The 20,427-nt window shown below is 39.9% G+C and overlaps 1 protein-coding gene across 1 annotated transcript in view; it reads left to right on the top strand.

The window, feature by feature from the left end:
* The window catches only part of SNCAIP (synuclein alpha interacting protein), a 74,912-nt gene that overhangs the window by 24,411 nt on the left and 30,074 nt on the right, over window positions 1-20,427 (top strand). Inside the window, 3 exon segments of the mRNA XM_026865531.1 lie at window positions 4,821-4,893; window positions 17,735-18,015; window positions 18,017-18,586. Coding sequence (XP_026721332.1) covers window positions 4,821-4,893; window positions 17,735-18,015; window positions 18,017-18,586 — 924 coding nt within the window.

The raw sequence follows: 20,427 nt of genomic DNA, 5'->3' as shown, positions 1-20,427 counted from the left end.
ATCTCCCTCCTTTACTGGATGCAGAGGAAAACATGTGAACTAAGGATGTGGAAAAGGCTGAGGTGCTCAAGGCCTACTTTTGCCTCAGTCTGTAGCAGTGGAACTGGCTGTTCCCTGCACACCCAGCCTCATGAGCTGGGAGATGGGGAGGGGAAGCAGAATGAGGTCAGCACAGTTGAAGAGGAGGTGGTCAGAGACCTGCTACACCACCTGGATGCACACAAGTCTGTGGGATCAGATGGGTTACACCCAAGGGTGCTGAGGGAGTTGGCAGATGTGCTCGCCAAGCCGCTGTCCAAGATTTACCTGAAGTCATGGCTGACTGGGGAGGTCCCATTGGACTGGAGGGTGACAAATGTGACACCCATCTACAAGAAAGGCAGAAAGGATGATCCAGGAAACTATAGACCTGTCAGTCTGACCTCAGTGCCAGGAAAGGTCATGAAGCAGGTCATCTCGGGTGCCATTAAAAGTCATACAGTGGACAACCAGGGGATCAGGCCCAGTCAGCATGGGTTTATGAAAGGCAGGTCCTGCCTGACAAACCTGATCTCCTTCTATGACAGGGCGACCTGCTTGTTGGATGAGGGAAAGACTGTGGATATTGTTTACCTTGAATTTAGCAAGGCCTTTGACACAGTTTCCCACAGCATTCTCCTGGTGAAACTGGCTGCTCATGGCTTGGATGGGCACACGCTTTGGTGGGTAAAAAACTGTCTGGATGGCCAGGCCCAAAGGGTTGTGGTGAATGGAGTTAAATCCAGTTGGTGGCCGGTCACGAGTGGTGTCCCCCAGGGCTCGGTTTTGGGGCCACTCCTTTTTAACATCTTTATCGATGATCTGGACGAGGGGATCGAGTGCACCCTCAGTCAGTTTGCAGATGACCCCAAGTTGGGTGGGAGTGTTGATGTGCTCGAGGGTAGGGAGGCTCTGCAGAGAGACCTGGACAGGCTGGAGCCATGGGCTGAGCCCAACTGCAGGAGTTTCCATAAGGCCAAATGCCGGGGGCTGCCCTTGGGCCACAACAACCCCCAGCAGCACTACTGGCTTGGGGAGGAGTGGCTGGAGAGCTGCCAGTCAGAGAGGGACCTGGGGGTGCTGATTGACAGCTGGCTGAAGAGGAGCCAGCAGTGTGCCCAGGGGGCCAAGAAGGCCAATGGCATCCTGGCTTGTGTCAGCAATAGCGTGGCCAGCAGGGACAGGGAAGGGATCTGACCCCTGTACTCGGCACTGCTGAGGCCGCCCCTCGATGGCTGTGTTCAGTTTTGGGTCCCTCACTCCAAAAAGGACATTGAATGACTCGAGCGTGTCCAGAGAAGGGCAACTGAGCTGGTGCAGGGTCTGGAGCACAGGTCGTACGGGGAGCGGCTGAGGGAACTGGGGGTGTTTAGTCTGGAGAAGAGGAGGCTGAGGGGAGACCTCATCGCCCTCTACAGCTCCCTGAAAGGAGGGTGCAGAGAGCTGGGGATGAGCCTCTTGAACCAAGTAACAAGCGATAGACTAGATATTAGGAAGCATTTCTTTCCAGAAGGGGTTGTTAGGTGTTGGAATGGGCTGCCCAGGGAGTTGGTGGGGTCCCCATCCCTGGAGGTGTTTAAGAATCAGGTCGACATAGCGCTGAGGGATATGGTGTAGTTGGGAACTGTCAGTGTTAGGTCAGTTGTTGGACTAGATGATCTGAAGGTCCTTTCCAACCTAGATGATTCTGTGAGTCTGTGATTCACAGACACAAGTGAGTCTGCAGATGTCAGACAAGTAGCACAGCAGAGAACAGTCTTATTAGATTGTTTTTCTAATGTGTTGGGTTTAAAATTCATTGCAATAAATTTTGAGAAACCGTGTAAAACTTAAAAGGTTAACATTTGCATTAATTCGAATTCTCTAGTGCAGTTTTACCTAATGAACAAATATTTTGTGTAAGGGAGGTTCCCTTTTCCCTTGAATTAATAGTGTCTGTTGAAGGAAATTGAGAATATGTTACATTTGCATGGAATACTTCTTACTGCTTGTTGTCTTTTGTTTGCTGTTGATACTTTTCTTCCATCTTGCAAAGTTCTTAAGGGGTTTATTGAAATTCATTATTTCATGTTGGACATAGGCATGCCCTAAATGCAGAAAAATAACCTAAACCTCAAGCAGCAATCAGAAATGCCCTTACATGCATTATCTTGGGAAGAAGCCATTAGTTTGGTTTCTGAATTGCACTGTCAACCACAACACACTTTGATTAAGTACCAGAGATCACAGACAGCACTGACTAAAGAAGCAACATGACGTGCTTAGCTTAGCTTGTTTTTGGGAACAGCACTCAACTCTGGCTGAATCTGTTACTCTAATGGTGAAATATCAGAAATGGTATTTAATTTTGAAGGTAAAACAATTTTTTGAATTAAAAAATAATTTGAATGTAAAATATTATTGACTGAAAAGTGAGAAATAATTATTTTTTAATGCCATAGAATAAGTATTAAGTCTAAAATTCTGTTGCAGATAAGGGTTGCAAGGTTTTGCTGTCCCTCTGTGAGACTGGTAGTAACCTTGAACATTTTGGTTGAAGAAAAGCTAACAGACATTTCTGATGATCAGAGCTGGAGCTAGAGTATGAGAGAAACTAGTTCTAGAGGGAAGAGCTGGCAATGGTTTGTCCATATGGTTGGGAAAGGTCCTCTTTAGAAAGTAGTTTTAATTGCTTCCTGGATCAAAAGCCAGTTCTCCACATCTTGACCACAAAATACAGATGGCAGAAATATAAATGTGCAGAAGTCTTTTTGGGGACAGAGGTGAGTGGGAGGAAATCTGGTAATGAAATCAAACCAATATGATTAAGATGCATAATCAAATTTATAACATTTAGTATATTTTTGGTTGTATGAGGTGGTAACTGAATACATTTTAGTGCAATGCTGAAACAGAAAGAAAATCTGTTCTTCCAGGAAACAACAGGAAAAAAGACAAAAAGAAAAACGACTTTCTGTTTTTGAGGTTGCCTGACGAAACACATAGCAATGGAATACAAAAGGCCTCATTCTAATTGAATTACAAACTGTGTAATAGTTTAAACTGCACCAGCTGGTCTTATGAAGCTACCATATTCCTTGGAGACATGTTCCTTGGATTGTCTTAAGAATCTTACTAGACCAACATTGCCTTCTGAGTCTTTGTGCCGAAATAGCACGATGTATAGCTTAACAGCTCAATCTTTATTAAACAGTAACTACAGTGAAGCACAGCACATGGTGTTTGTGCATGTGTGTGTTTAAATTGTATTAATTTGTATTTACTATCATCTTTCTCCCTGTCTCTGCTCTTCTGCTCCTTGTTGCTTTAGGCTGTCACATCCTGAAGCAGTCACAGTCTTAAAGACAACCCCTTGTTTAATGGGGATTGGTGTCACTAGGTAGTTTTGTGGAGTGCTGCTACACATTATATCTAATAAATTTGGTGTTGATCCTGCATATACTTAAGAGAAAATCTTGTTGTAGTTGAGGTTTCTCGTTACATCCCTGAATCAGGTCAGAAAGGGAAAAAGTAAGGCATGGGATGATTTTGAGGTCTAATAAAGTAATTACAGTCGAGTAACAGTCTTAAACTTGCACCAGAGAAGTAAATTACTTCTACAACTGGTCACCTGAAGTTGACTTTAGATTATTTTGAAGTAGATTGCCAGCTGTGCATTTGAACATCAAACTGGGAATGGCGAACTGTAAGCAAAAAACCAAGACAATATATGACCATTTCTTTTTCGTGTGTAAAGCTTGTGGTTTTAAATGTAGTTGTTTTGCTTCATTTGTCAATAGCACACAAGCTAAAAATATCTGTTTCTTTGAAAACATATGGTGTTTATGTATTCTTTAAAAATTTTGAGTTGTTTTAATCCTAAATGCTTTTTTCTGTTTTAGTTTTCAAAATACTGGTTTTAATCATTTTTCTATATGAGCAAAGCCATTGATCTTTAACAGACAAGATGATTTTCATTTGTTTAAGTGAAGATTCCTGTAACAATTAAGCATTTGATTAAGGAAGGCTTGCTATTAAGTAACTTAATTTCTCTATGTCAGAATATGTAGTTTTATAACACTGGATCATGGGTCTTAGCAGGGGTATTACACAAGGTTATAAGAATAAGATTTGTTTAGTAAGATATGTATGTCATCCCTGTTTTTTTTTTCCTTTTTAAGGCTGAATTTAGAGAATAACATACTGATTAATATCAGGCATATCCTGTCACATCAAAGTAATAATGCCAGTTTTCTTTAATAAAGCCTAGGTTAGAGAAATGAACCTGTAGTCTGATATGTGTATGTACATGCATCCCTCTCTGAAATCAGATCTCTGTGGTGCAAATATTCTGCATTACTTTCACATATTGGTTTGTGAAAGCTTTAATTCTAATTCTTTAAGCGTGAAGTATCTTGCAGTATAATCACTATAATAGATGCCCAGATGGTCCAAGTGAGACCCTTGACACTTACTGTGAAAGCTAAATCTACTCTCAACTTTGATTTATCTTGCTTCCCATGGAAAGGATGTATATATAAAGTGTATTTGTGACTTGAGTGATGGTGATCTGAAGGAAGAAGAAATCTGAGGTGCGGAGACACTTTGCTGTAGCTTTGAAAGTCTGTTTGATATCCCTCAAGGTGAGATACACAAGTAGATGCCATATGCTTGTCTCAGGCAATCTGAGAAGGTCATCAGACTGACAGAAGTACCCTTGGGTTGATAATTTAGGCTGTGTCCATGACATCAGGACCTCTTGAAAGTCTTACTTTTTATCTTTTTTAATTAATTATTTAAGATTTTTTTTTCCTTTTTTACAGTATTCTGTAACTTCTCTTAAGACCATCCCAGAATTATGCAGAAGGTGTGATTCACAAAATGAAGACAGGTCAGGTATGATGCCCTCTTTGATCCACCCATCATTTTCTAGGCTGCTTTTTATGATGTATAACTTGGCAACAATAGCTTCTTGGCAGTGTGCTGTTGTTTTGTTTTTTCTCATTTTTGTACAGCTTTCTGGAAACATGAGTTGTTTTTTTTTTTTTCTTGTTTTCAACAGATGTTAGTTCATTAGAAGGAAAAAAAGTTCCAAAAAAGGATTTGGCTGTATACAGATAAATGTAGGGCTTCATCTCAGCAGCTCCAAACCACAGTATATGCAACAATTTACTTGAAAACCCGAGAAACCATTGGTGACAAGACGTAATAATGTAGGCGCCAATGAAAAAATGTTGGATACATTTACTACCCATATGGCCACAACCAGTTTGAGGGATGGTGTTTTGCCAGAGTCTGAAACTGTATCAAGGATGCTATATGATAGAATCTACTCTAAGGCATACTGTAATAGTTAAGATTAAAGCTGAGTTTTTTAGTTTAATAGTGTAAACTAAATGAAGAATCATGGCATATAGATGAGAACCAGCTGGAGACCTTCCCCCTGCCTCCCTGACAAAACTTGCATTCAGTGTTGGTTTTCACTCTGTAAATCAGATTAATCCGCTTTTGTTTTTCTCTTCCTGATGGAGGAGAAATTAATTGGTGAGAGGAGCATGTTTCTTGAGCTATGAAAAGTTTCTGATGTTTTAATTGAACTTTTGTTAGTGTTTCATCAAATACTTTTATTATAGAAATGGGAGACCTGGAATCTGTGGGATGATAGAAGGCTGTAAGAACTGTGCTATACTTAGCAGCTTTTATTTCTGTAATTCCTGTCAGAGAATTGTAAATTTCTGAGGTGTGTAACTAAGTCAAAACTTCCTAAGAGCTACGTTTTCTATCAGAGTCATTAAAAGCCAGGTCATCACAGCCATATGCCACTGCCCTTGGCAATAAAGGAAAGCAAAGCTCCCCTTATCATACCTGCTTGCCATGTTACTGCCCACACAGGGCACAGCAGTGATTGCACACACAGTATTACCTGCTGCAAGCAGAGACAGGGAAGAAGTGGAAAGGGAGAAGACCCCTGATTCATCCCCCTCTGTTTGCCCTCTCATTCTATCCTGGTCTTCCCCCTGCTCTCCTCTGTCTTCCACCATCCACACCTCTATATTCCACTCATCTTCCCCATCCTCGCCCATTACACTTTCATCCTTGTGCTGCCTTGGCCCTATCCCTTTTCTTCTCTCTTCTTCCTACCTTTTGGCTCCTTCTTCCCCTTTCCTCATCCCTTTCTCACCCTTTTTGTCCTCTCTCCTTCCCCCTTTCCCCCTCTCCTTCCCTCCATATTACCTGTTCTTACTCCCATTCTCCACACTCCCACCATTCTCCCATTTTCACACCATTTCTCCTCTCCATTCTTACCCCATTCATCTCTCATTCCTCCTTCTTCCTTCCCTCCTACTTTCCTCTTTCTTCCCCACTTCTTGCCCCTTCTGCTCCTTATTCTTTTCCTACCATTCTCCCCTGATTCCTTCCCACATTCCTCCCACCATTCTTTCCGACGTTCCTCCTCCGATTCTTCTTTCCCCATTCTCTCCACCTTTCTCCCCACTGTTTTCCCATCTGTTCTCCCTACCATTCCTCACCAACATTCTTCATCCCCATTCTCTCCAGTGTTCACTCCACCATTCTTTCTCCCCAGAGCTTACCTTTTTCCCCCACATTGTCTCCCAGTTTTTCCCACCATTCTTCCCAATGAGTCTTTTCTATTTTTCCCCCAAGTCTTCCCCCATTCTTTCCACCAAGTCTTTCCCAATATTCTTCCCACCATCCTTCTAGACCCTTCTTCCTCCTATTATTCTCACCATTTTCCTCCCCACCATTTACTGCTCCTCATTATCACCCCTTTGGTGCCTCACACAGTACTACCCTCATTTCTTCCACCTACCCCTCCCCCACGATTTTCTTCTATTGTCATTTCCCCCCATCTGTCTGCCTATCAGTATTAGCAGCTGATCATGTGGCAACAGGGCATTATCTTGTCGTGTCATAAAAAGAGAAAGCCACTCATTCACTCAGCTGCTCCAAGAGCAAGGTAAGCCAGAGAAGAACAAGAATAGCCCCTAAGGCATATTATACTGAGTGGTCTGTTTATGACAACTGCTCAGCCACAGTAGCATCATCAATATCTGTTTTCAAGAAGAATAGTATTCTTTTTAGACTTCAGATAGTAGTCTTAAAGTAAAATGTAGACCAATAACAGAGATGAAGCACTGGTTAGAAGCTCTTCCTTAAGACTGTAAAATATTGACAACTTACTGTGTGCTCTGTTGTTTCATGGTCGCCTCTGCAGTCGGACATTTTTAAGTGATGATTTTAATTACATCTGCACTCATCTGTTGCCTTGAAAAGGGGTTGACAGATGCAAATACAGGCATTGCTGGAAGACAGTAGTAGCACTGGGGAGTCTGCCAGTGGTAGTTAATTCACAGCTTTGTTTAAAAGTCTTGAGTCAAAAAGGAGGTCTTCAGCACTGTATTTAGTATTGGCAAACTGGAAACAGTAATAAAACCAATTTTTTTCTCAACTTATCACTTATGAGTTTTAGTGAATTGGAAATAGTATGAAAATCTATTTTATTTTTATTCTGCTTAATCACCAAGTAAATGTAATGCTGAACAGGAAGGTATCACTTTACATCTCTGTACATCCTTCAGTATCTGAAGTATAATATCAACAAGATCTGCGTCAGTCAACATCGTCTAAGGCCCCATCTGTTGATTTTTCGTAGTTGATTTTGAAGCAGTCTCTTGCCTTCCTCATATTGTAGACCATTAAAACGACATTCCACAAATTATTGTTGCTATGTGCTTTTTTGGATGAAGATAGTTTATATCATAAATCTTTATTATTATGCATGATATTGATGCTATTTTATACCTGTATTTGATTGGCAATTTAAGTAGTTACACATAGAAAAACTCAGAGATTTTACAAAGAGCTGATCCAAGTTTCTACCTCATACTGAGTTCCACTTAGTTAGATGTTGCATTTCTTCTTTAAAACTGGGAAAAATGTGGAAGTAAAACTATCCAAGAATTATTTTTTTAAAAGAACTAGAAGAAGTTAAGTGTAAGTTAGCTGTAGGATTAGATATATCAGGACCCTAATAATCTAAAAATAATCCTCTGTCAGCTTTATTGCAGAAGAATATTTAGTTCACTAAGACAGTTAAGAGAAAATTACAGAGAAGATGAGATTGAACTGCAGGCAACCATTTTCACCAACAAGATTGTTAGAACAAATTTAAACCAGACAGTTCCTTTCTGTGAAATTACATTTAAAAATTATATTTATATAATATGGCTGATACTATGGAAGTCTTACTGTTCGTTGTTTGCAGATAAGTTTGGTAAATAGCCCTGTAAATCCCATTTTCTTTTCCCATTTTTGTAAACATTTAATAATATGTTAGTAACATATGAAAGTGTTTGGTTACATTGTTTTCAAATTCCTCTAAGCAGTTACAATCCTAGGCAAACATACTAGTGTTTACCAGTCGGTGTACTTTCTCAAACGTTTCACATAGACCTTTCAACAGAATTTTTTTTTTTTTTGTAACTACTTCTGCCTGCCTATAACTTTTGCTCAAATTACGTTCTCTTTTGAAAAGGAGAGATAAGAAAGTCTGAGAAAGTATATCCCTACATGTAGTTTTTCCTTCCTGAACTCCCACTGTCACCTCCCTTTATTGGACAGCACTGGCCAGGGACCTGTACCAGTAGGAAGGTCCTATTCCTTCCTCACCCTTTTGCAAGATGTGCATGCAAGTCATGCAGTCAGTACAGTCTTAGTCTTGACTCTTCTGTGTACTTCCTTGGATTTAGGGAATTCTGGCTCAGGAAAATTCCAAGGGCTCCTTGGAGCCAAAGTCTATGTGTCAGTACACACAGATTATGAGGTAAAAGATAATATGAGATTGGAGAAAGGGTGTAGGGCAAATCCTGTTTATCCACAATAAAGCGTGATTAAGGCTAATTGTTTACCATCATGCTTCAAGAGAATGATCTTTATAGCTAGCATAATAACTACTGAGATAAGCATTGTTCTTCTTCAAAGATAGAAAATTATTTTAAAAATGGATCTAGCTAACTCATTTTTCTGAAATGAAAATGTTAGCCAGCCTGCCCATTAATTTTTCAGCATTGTCTGATGTAGTCTGATGGATTGAAACAGAAATCAGTCCTTTATGCTTTTGTTATTAAGCATGAAATTTGTTGCTTACTTTCTGGGAAGATTTTCTAAGGCCATTTGAGCAAATGGTTCAAGACATCTGATTTCAACAAGCTTCACTGAGCCATATCATTATTGAAGTATATTCTGTCAGCTATGATGACTTTTGGTTGTCATTAAATGTATGTGTCAAATGAGGGCAATGTCCTATTCTAGATCTTTATTCACAGGTTGATAAAAGCAAGTTCATTTTAATTTCCAGCAGTTATCCTTCTGCACTGTGTTACTTATTTTCAAAGTAACTGTCATTCACAAAATTATTCAGATTAGTTTCCTATTTGCGAAACGGAAATAAATCAGTAAATATAAAATTGCAAACAACTTCTGTCTAAAGCTCTTGGTAGCTTTTTAGGTATAAGAGAAATTAAAGTAAAATTTTATTTCAGAGTCTGTTGTGTCTGTTGTGTTTCAGATACCTCCCAGGTAAATATGTCTGAAACAATGCCATATTGATTGGATAATTCCTTGATACAATGCTGAAGAATTTTCTCAGGAAAACAAATAATTAATATGCAGTGACACTTCTGATAGATAGATAGATAGATAGATAGATAGATAGATAGATAGATAGATAGATAGATAGATTTCTACCTCATTTTCCCATCCTCCCTCTTGCTGTTCTAAACCTTTTGTGACAAAATGACATCTTCTGATTTTTCAATAGAACTTTAATTGCCATATCCTTTTTACAGGATCGGTATGGACAAACATAAACCCTATTTATTAATTTTGAAATTTGCCTCTTCTGTATTCTTTACTTTAGAAATTACAGCTTTTCTATTGTTCTCCCTCAAGCCAAGATAATAAAAGTTATTCATTCACTGAGGCTCATTTTAAAGTTTGAATTACCTGGAAAAGATGCATTGTTATTTAAAATGATGAATTATTAATTACTCTGTTTACCCTTTCTTTATTCTTTAGAGTGGCTTCAAATTCCACTTAAATGGAAACAAACCCACTCTGTTCTTAACTGTGAAGGGTTATTCTTTAATTCAGGTTCTCCTGCTATAGAGCTTATGTTAAAGAACCCTAAAATGCAGTTTTAGAAGTTATTAATATATTAAAACTGTAAAACAGTGCCATCTTCAGTTAAAATTGTTAAATATTATTTCAGTTATATTAATAAAACATTAAATAGATATTCAGAACTGGTTTTGATAATCCATTGATGTGTAAGGGATATCCCTTCCTTCTTCTCTTGAAGCCCCAATATTGCTGCCAGTGTCAAAGATAAATTGGTGTTATTAACAGTGAGGAATTTCCTAAAAGTTTCCCAAGTGTGAACAACACCTCAGTGTCTGTATACAGAGTCGGAATCACAGTACTCTAAATAGACCTGGGATGAGTACAATAGACCTGGAATGAGTACAAGTCTTAACTGATTCAAGAGTCTCTGTTGAAGTCATATCACAAGGAAGAAGCTCAGGCATTTCTTTTAGAGGACAATAAAATGTGAAACTTTGTATATACTTAACTTCAGGCCCCCAAATGATTATGTAGTACATGAGCAATATGTTGAAATACTGCATTTAAAAAAATATTTAATAGGTGTATTTTGTAGGTATTAGCAGATATCAGTGCTAATCCCAGGTTTCCTTAGTGATAATGATGGAAAGTGAAGTATATTCCACAGTAAGTAAATTTTTAAGCAAGAAGGAAGAGTTTCAGATAAAGGAGAGTAATGCATTCATAATCTGGTAGCAACAGAGTCAACATAACAGAGTTTGTTCTTACAGAGTCATAGAATCCTAGAATGGTTTGAGTTGGAAGGGACCTTCAAAGATATCTAGTCCACCCCACCTTTCATGGTCAGGACCATCTTTCACTAGATCAGGTTGCTCAAAGCCCCATCTAGTTTGACCTTTGAACACTTACAGGGATGGTACATCCTGTTACAATGTCCCACCACCCTCACTGTAAGAGTGCAAGACCTTGCACTTGCACTTGGACTTGCTGAACCTCATAAGGTACACATGGGCCCAGTCTTCAAGTCTGGTTAAGGTCCCTCTGGATAGTATCACTTCCCTCAAGCAAACCAGCTGCACAACTCAACATGGTGTCATCCATAAATTTACTGAGGGTGCACTAAATCCCACTCTCCTTGTTATTAATAAATATATTGAACAGTACCAGTCCCAATACAAATCTAACATGGTTTGAGCCTGGAGGGCAACTGAGCACCACACAGCTGCTTGATCACTCCCTTCCCCTCAGGGATAGGGAAGAGAAAATAAAACGAAAGGCTTGGGTATTGAGAAAAGGACAGGGAGGGATGACACACCAGTTATTGTCAAGGGCCGAAGACAGATTCAGTTGAGGAAGAAAAAGAACATCAGCTCACTTTGAAGACTACCAGTACTAATTTACCAATCAAGCAGAGTAGGTCAGTGGAAAATACAATCACATCTTAAAAACTCCTCCCCCCAACCCCCCCTTTCTTTCCAGGCTCAGCTCTGCTCCTGATTTCTCTACCTCCTCCCTCTAAGCAGCACGAGGGGGCAAGGGATGAGGGTTGCGATCAGTTCATCACCTGTTGTTCCTGCTGCTTCTTTCTCCTCAGGGAGAGGACTCCTCACGCTCTTCCTCTGCTCCGGCATGGGGTCGCTCTCACAGGAGGCAGTCCTCCACAAAATTCCTCCAACACGAGTCCTTCCTATGGACTGCAGCTCTTCACAAACTGCTCCAGCGTGGGTCTCTCCCATGGGCTGCGGTTCTTCATGAACTGCTTCAGTGTGGGTCCCTTCTACAGGCTGCATTCCTTTCAGCAACAGACTGCTCCAGCACGGGCTTCCCACAGAGTCCCAGCCATCTTTGGGTGCAGCCACCAGCTCTGGCGTGGAGTTCTCCACAGGCTGCAGGTGGGCATCTGCTCCACGGTGACCTCTGTGGGCTGCAGGGGCACAGCCTGCCCTCTCACCACAGGCTGCAGGGGGGTCTCTGCTCCATTGCACCTCCCCCCACCCTTTCCTCCTTTCTTCAGATTGACCTTGGTGTTTGCATAGGTATTTCCCTCACAACTCATCCTCTTCCTCTCAGATTCCCCTTCTTAAATATCACACAGTCATGGCCACCATCAGCTTGGCCAGAGGCAGGTCTGACTTGGATCCAGGGGAGCTTTGAGAAGCTTCAAGTAGCCACCCCTGTAGCACCTCCCTCACTACCAAAAACCTGCCATACACAAACCCAACATAAAACCCCTGAGAAACACCACTCATTACTGATCTTCATTTGGACACTGAACTGTTGACTGTATCTCTTTGGATGTGGACATCCAGCCAATTCCTTTTGCATCAAATAGTCCATCCATCAAACCTATCTCTCCAAATCAGGAGCAGGAATGTTATGGGGAACCAAAGGCCTTGCAGAAGTTGAGGTAGATGGCATCAATAGTTCTTCTATTATCCACTGATGCACTCACTTCATCTTAGAAAGCCACTAAAATTTGTCAGGAATGATTTACCCTCTTGGTGAAGCCTTGCTGGCTGTCTCTATTCACCTCTCTGCCATCCATATGCTTTCACATAGCTTCCAGGAGGATCTGTTCCATGATCTTCAAAGGCACATAAGTGAGGCTGACTAGTCAGTAGTTCTCAAGGTCCTCCTCTTTACCTTTTTTTAGAGGGTAATAAATTTAAACCTAAATGGTAAAGAAGCTGCTTCTTGTATTGACAGCAAGGGTAGAGAGTACCTCCTGGTATTGTGTACTGGGAGTTTCCAAGTACACGCTGACAAGATCTTGAGGTAAAAGCTTCCAGTCATCTGTCAATTTTGCACCTTGCTTCCAGTCTTGCCATTTCCTGCAGGCAGGAAACATTCTTTCAGGGTGGTATCCTCATCATAGTATAACTGAAGTCAGAAGGCACCTCTGAAAGCCATCTTGTCCAGCTCCCTGTGCTCAGAACAGTTCCAATTACAACAAATTGCTCAAGGACCTATTCTCCAAATGAATGCTTCAATACAGAACATTGCAACCAAGATACTTTGGGGCAGTGTTACTCAGGAAGCAACCATAATGCTCTCACCTCTTCGTCAGCAAGGAACAACTGATTCAACCTCAGAGGTTGATCTGTTAGGCATGATAAAATCAGGAGATGGTCTTACCATAGGCCAGGACTTAACTCCAGGGCCCAAGTAGCATGTTGATCTCCGTTATTTACAGTTTTTCTGTGCTTTATGACTTCACAGATATGGAGTTCATAGAAAACAAAGGCTGAAATACAGAGGATTTAAGAGTCAGGACAGTCTGGATGCAGATCAGGTCATTAGGAGGAAGCATTAATGCCACTGATGACTGATAACTGTTTGGATAAAGAGAAGTCATCCAGTTTTTCTCCTGGACAGTGGTTCAACACAATTGATTATAAAATACTGCTCTCCATCATGAGAAGGAACAGAGATAGCAAACTGAAAAGGCTCAGGGATTTAATTGATAGAAGTACCATTGTAATGGGGATCATTGGTTGCCACCTGCGGAAGAACAGAAGTGAACTGACACTTTTTTTCACTCCTGTTAAAACCAGTATGTAGGTGTCAGGTGACCTAGTAGAGCAACATGGATTCGATTGCCAACTGATCTGCAAACAGCTGAGACCTTTACATCCATTTTCCTGTTTGCCTGCACCACTGCCTGTTGTACGTCCCAGCTGTTCAACAGCAGCATTTGTGACTACAGAACATTGGTCAAAGCGTAAAACCGACTCCGTGGTGATGGTGACAAAAACACACTGTTACAAGTTTGACCATTTCCTCAGTCAGTCTTCTCTGATGTGAATCATTCTGGGTTCATGAAGATCTGGCATAGCAAGATCTACAAATACCACTCTGCAGTATGTTCCATTAATTTTGTAACGGTACTGGTGTGATACACATCCTTTTGCCCTCTCCTATTTGTGTCAGCAGTGCTGTAAACTTCATGAAGCTATCATCATTTAAAGAATGTTAATATACCCTTATGCCAGGGAGACAGGCATACCAGCAATGAATTTTGGTAGTAGTTTCTTTATAGAGATGAAGCAAAAGCCGAGTCCTTTGGTTTTTTTGTTATACTCAGGACAATTTAAAGGTATTTCTGATGTTTGGCATTAGATTGTGTCACAGAAACTGCCTGCCACAAGGGTGAAATTTCATCTGTGCGTGAGGTAGTCTTGATGATTGTATAAAACTCCTGTAGTTACTCTATAATTCTACAAATGCTCGTGTGCCAGGTAAAACTCCTCCTCTCACCACCCCATGCCCTAGATACAGAGATGAAGTTAAAAAATGCTCTGAAGTCAACAGATACTTCCAGTTGGAAACATAAGGATCTTTCTTAGAAAGTTCAAGGTAAATTTTGATTGCTAAAATAAGATCTGATTAAGTGATTAGATTGCAAGAGAAGTCCCCTTTTCTGAATATTGGCCCCCAGTAGTTTTAGGACACCCATAAATATATAAATAAATAAGTGAATAAATAAAACTATAAATAAGCCTATAGGCCTCTTTATTCACATTTTGCATATTCTCTTCCTCAAGAAAAGCATAGAGTACAACATATGGTGAAGAGCAGATTTAAAGTTTCATCAGATAATATTTTCTTTAATGCCAAGGAAATACTTTGGCACCTCAGGTCTATCCAGCAGCATGACAGTTCTTTGTTGATGTGAATGAAGTCTCCCTAGTTTTTGTGTTCCTCTCTTTTTTTATTTTAGCAACACAACAATGTTATCATCCAAATGGCTTTATTTATTAATGAATAAAAGTTAAATAATTTTGACAACATAGTGGTGAAAAAAATACCTGTTGTCACATTTTTACATTTGAGATATTGGTGCACAGAAGAGATATGACTCATCCAAGATTATCCCAGAATGATTTCTTGGATTCTAGAATCAAGCTAGCTGTTCCACATTCTAGTCCCCTACCTTAAACTCAGATCATCCTTTACTGTTTATAAAATAATCAAACAGAATTTATTTAACCCAGACTTTAAATGGCCTCTGCCTGAGTTCGTAAGTATGAAAAGATGAGCAAGAAGAGGCATTTTCTCTGGAGCATCTGTTGAAGACCACTCAGATAACTCCTGCTGTGCTGGTGTTTTGGAGGACAGAGGCAGCACTTGCTTTTGCTTCTTCAGGGAACAAGCATCTGAAAACAGAATGGAACAGATTCAAGCCATGCGCTGGTCCACTCTGGCCTGTGGTTTCAGCGTTGTGCAGGGGGAAACCAGGCTGTAACTGCCTAAGCACTAAAGCAGCCAGTACAGCACCCAAGTATAAAATAGCACAAAGAAGGACTGTGTTTTCAAGTCTGACTAGCTTGCTGCTATATTCTAATCCTTTATTAAATGCAGCGTAAACTCATCATCCCAGTTCAGTGAAGAGTATGTTTGTAAATCTGTAAAAATATTGCTAGTTGTTCTCAGTGTTCCAGTTTGTTTTCTGAAAAACCAGTGTTTGTAAAGAGGTGCTGGGAAGAAAAACAATGAAAAAATTGAAGTACCTCACTCTGCTCTAACTATAATGAAAGAAAAGAGACTTTTTAGTGATTCAAGACAAACTCGTAACAAAGGTCATTCCTGCTTCACAGTGTCCAATTTTACAATTTTTTCATCAGTAGTTTATGTAAATGCACGTTATTAAGCTTAGAAAGTGGAGAAAGCCAAGCAACAAAAGAAATGTAAGTTTAAATAACGTGACGACAAACAAAATGTTGATGCCTTTTCCGCTGTCTAGACCCCTGTGTTGAAAGCAGTGTTTTCATAAAACTCAGACAGAATTCATTTCCATACTGAGTGCTTAATAGTTCCTGTCAGAACAGAACAGCTGGGAAACATATGGTATCCATTTCCCTGTATCACTTGGAAAAAATTTCACATGTAAATAAAACCAACATAAAAGTGTAGGCCTTTGAACCTAGAATCTTATACAATACATAAATAAGTCAGTACAGTGCGTTCTTTGTATTGACCCACTAAGTTACATGCCTTTTGATTATTATTATTTTTATTTCTTCTTCGGAAATATATTCTTAAGCACTTCCAAAAGTATTAAGGTGATTTTCAGATGTCTGTAACTACTAAGTCATACTAACCTTTCACTTCAGACATTAATGTTGCACTGAAAGTGTATATATCTGTTTCCTTAGGAAGGTGTTCATGGCAAATTATGTGTTTTGACCACAAATTAGATCCCACTGATACGCAGTTAGCACATGTAATAAATCTACCTTGTTTAAACAGTATTCTTGACTTTCAGAATGCATTAACTCTTAGTGTACATTGAAAAGGCCATAGAAACTGCCTAAAGGCTTTAGTGGTTTTAGTGCTGTCCCTCAACTGAAAAAAACAAAATAAGAAGAACTCTTTGCCAGAGTTCCACTGTTTATGGAGATCATAAATATCACCAGCTGGAACTGTGTGAAAGAGTGCAAGTTAGTAGGGTTGAGTTCAGTTTCAGTAGGATTAAGACTTCAGGTGCCTTGAGCTCCCTTTCTTCTCTGCAATCACATTCACTGGGCAAACTCTGTATCCAGCAGTCTGGATCCAGTATCCAGATAATAGCAGTCTGGAAGGTCCAGATCTATATATAACATATGTGTGTGTGTATTGACAGAGAAGCCCAACCTAGAGAGGAGAAGTGGAAAAGGAAACACCATACCTGAATAAAGAGGCTTAATTTTCAGATCAGATAATCATGAAATCATTTAGACTAGTGAGGACCACTTGAGATCATCTAGTCCATCAGCCCTGGTTAAGCAGGGTCAGCTAGAGCAGGTTAAGACCAGAACTGTGTCCAGTCAGATTTTGAGTATCTCCCAAGATGGAGACTCTACAGTTACTCTGGGCAACCTGTGGCAGTGTTTGATCAGCCTCACAGTAAAAAAGTGTTTTCTTGTGTTCAGATGGCATTTCAGGTTTCACTGTCTGCATGTTGCCTCTTGTCCTTTCAGTGGGCATCATGAAGAAAAGCCTCGCTCCCTCTTCTTCATTGCTTCCCATCATGTAATTATATATGTAAGGATAAGATTCCTCCTGACCCTTCTCTTCTCCAGGCTGAGCAGTCTCACCTCTCAGTCACTGTTCATAGGAATTTCCAGTTCTTGTATGAAAAATACATCTCCCGGAGATAACAGGCCTGAAAAATTAAATTGTTGTTACTGTTGTTAAAACAAATCCATTAAAAAGTTTTGACTAACTGTTGTGTTGATCCTCCCAGAAAATCAGCCATGGCTTATGATGCTTCTCCATGCAGTAAAAAAAAAAAAAAAAAAGAAGACTGCAAACAGCATAGTTGGACAAGACCACTGTAAATTACACTAGGTTCTTACTGATGTCCATTACTTAAATTACACTAGTTTATTTGTAATTGATTACAGTATATGTCCTGTTTGAAGAAAGCTTCTTTTCTGGAGTGTCAAATTTTTCAGCTGTCTTGATAGAGATGCCATTAAATCTGCTTAAATGTGGCATGTTATCATGTAACTCTTGCTTCTGGTGTTTGGTCAGTTGTATCTTTAAAGCATGCTGTATTATGTCACATGTCTGGTAGTAGTCACTTCTACATGACAGTTCTCTGTGTCTCTAGTTTCCAGCAGCAGCTGGAACTGTGGAGTCTCAACTCTTATCGGAAATGCACAGAAACCAACAGGAATTGCAGATGTGTGCAATAAATTCAGACCGGTGAAGAGGGTTTCCCCATTAAAGCACCAGCCAGAAAGTTCTGAGAACAATGAAAGTGATGACCAGAAGAATGAGAAGGGAGAATACCAAAAAGGCAGCGATACTCAGTCTGCACCTCCAAATGATGACCAGAGTCCAGGAGAAGGAGAGAGTCTTAAAAGCAAAAATATTGAGCCTGCTGTTCTGCATTGGGGAGCTGGAGCACTATGACCTGGATATGGATGAAATTTTGGATGTGCCTTATATTAAATCAAGCCAGCAAGTTGTTCCTTTTACAAAAGTAGCTCCCGAGAAAAAATGTTCAACAGTGAATGGTCTTAGTGGCAAGGCCTGCTCTGCAGGAAACACAGAGAGCTCATCTGCCAGCAGGATGCAGTTCTGTGTGCTGTCTCCTGTAAAAGGCTCTCAGCTGAGAAAAGCACAGCCCATTGTCCTTGATCAGCACAAGCATTTAACAGAAGAATTAGAGCTTTCCCAGCCTTTAGTTAAGTGTAGCTCAGTCCATGAATCTGAAGCCCAGGGCAAAGACTTCCTCAGCAGGACGTTTGTTGATCCTCATGCTCACAAAACTGAGAAGACGGTGCCAAACTGCCACCTGAGGACTTTCCACCTGCAGACTGTAGTGGCAGAAAGCAAGCAGCTAGAGGAACTGAGTATGAACTGGAGCAGTGCAGGGGCGCCAGAAGAGAGGACTGAAGAGGTGAAAAAAATTAAGAGCATCTTAAACATTGTAAAGGAAGGCCAAATATCTTTACTGGTAAGTATAGTCTTTTTCATAAAACATATTGAATAAGGGCAATCTGTGAATTGCTTTATTGTCAGCAAAGCTGATGAAGTATGTATTTTGAACCGCTGCCCTTTTTATTATGTATGCTCCTTAGAAATTGAGCATATCAGCTTCCAAAAGGAAAGTTTCAAGCTTTAAATCGAATACATAGCAAAACCAAGATACTAGTTTTATACAAATATGGCCAAGATTGCTAGTTTATGCAGTACACTGAAATAATATAAAAGGCAGGCATTTTAACTATTGAGATCACTTAAATAACAAATTTAAATCTTAATTGAATTTTGCCTTTCACATTATTTGTGGGTTGCTTTTTCAGTTATTGCTGATTTAACTCAGTTATTTAGAGACTGATGATGGGAACAGAGGGGCTTCTGTTGTATTCTGATTATTATTCAGGAGTGTTTACACTGTCTTGTTGCAGCAGTATTCTCAGGCAGGAGCTTTCTCTAAAGCCTTGTTGGCCTCTGACCCATATGAGGCTTTTCAATAAATTCTAGCACTGTGATCAGGCACTATCAATGATGGTTTCCAAAGTAACTAGATGCAAGTTAACACAATGATGCAGAGCATGTGATCTCCACTCTGAACGGCGGGTGGAGGCACAGTGTATGTGTAAGAACTGATTTTGTTAGATTTTTGTTTAGCTTTGTTGTTTACCAATCTAGCTTGAGCACAAAGGCACACTGTTAACACAGCAGAAAGAACAAAGGCAGATATTCAAAGATGAGACAGAGGCAGAATAAAATATTAGATTGTTCAGTAAGAAATAAAAGCAAATTGAATTTACCGTGAAATACAAATTGGCAGGGAAAAAAAAAAAAAAAAAAAAAAAAAAAAAAAAAAAGACATCTTCTTAAGTAGGTAGATAGAAATAAAATACTTCTTTTTCCCTCTTCTGTCTGATTTGTGGAAATGGACTCTACAACTCAGAGTTATAAAGCAGGCATGTTTACTCCCATGCCAGGGTGCATGGGGGTTTCTCCACAAAGCTTGCACACCAACAGCACATTTTACCAGAAAATTCTAGAGTGTGGATCTCCATATTCATTGGATTACATAACACAAACATACATATGCATGAGTATGGCTGGGTGAGTTAGAAAGGCTAGTGTCAGCAGTTTATATTCTCTTTGCACCTGTGCATTGCCTCCTGGTGGGCGTCTTCGGGGGTCTTTGGGAGGAAGGCTCGCAGTCTTTCTCACCTTGTACTTCTCCCCAGAGCATGCGCAGATTCTCTTGACCAGTTTCTTGAATTAGAGTGGTTTCAGCCCATTTACCTATTCTATTTTACCTAAAAACACCAGTATTTTAATTTTTACTGTCTGTATATGGCTATCTATTCTCTACAAAGATTAAACTAGTTAGAACATATCTGCTTTCCAAGGACATGTTTCTTATTTTTGCTGAACATTGTAGTTCTTGGTAAATTTCCACAGAACAGTCAGGGCAAGCAGGATTATTAAGCAATATTCATAAATCATTATAAGTTACTATAAGTAAATAAGTTGCAAAGCAGGTGATCATTTCCTTGTATCATGTTTACCTCCTGGAGGTTCTCAATCCAATTGTTTTGTCTCAAAATTAGATTTGGGCAGAAGTAATGTATTAGGTCATGGTTCCGTAGTACTTTGCATAAATATTCCAACAGTTTTTTTCATGGAAAAAAGCTTCTGTCATGTGTTTTAGATTAGCACATTTTAGATTGTGTTTAACACAAGCTGCTGCTTTAGAGATAAATGAAATTATTCAGGAACCTTTTTAGGACTCATGGATGTTTTCAGTCCAATTACTCATCAATATAATGCCCT

Source organism: Athene cunicularia (genome assembly GCF_003259725.1).
Source record: "Athene cunicularia isolate RWA chromosome Z unlocalized genomic scaffold, athCun1 chrZ_part1, whole genome shotgun sequence".
Classification (NCBI taxonomy): domain Eukaryota; kingdom Metazoa; phylum Chordata; class Aves; order Strigiformes; family Strigidae; genus Athene; species Athene cunicularia.
Note: the sequence above shows the minus strand (reverse complement) of the source record. Positions and strands in the feature narration are given on the sequence as shown.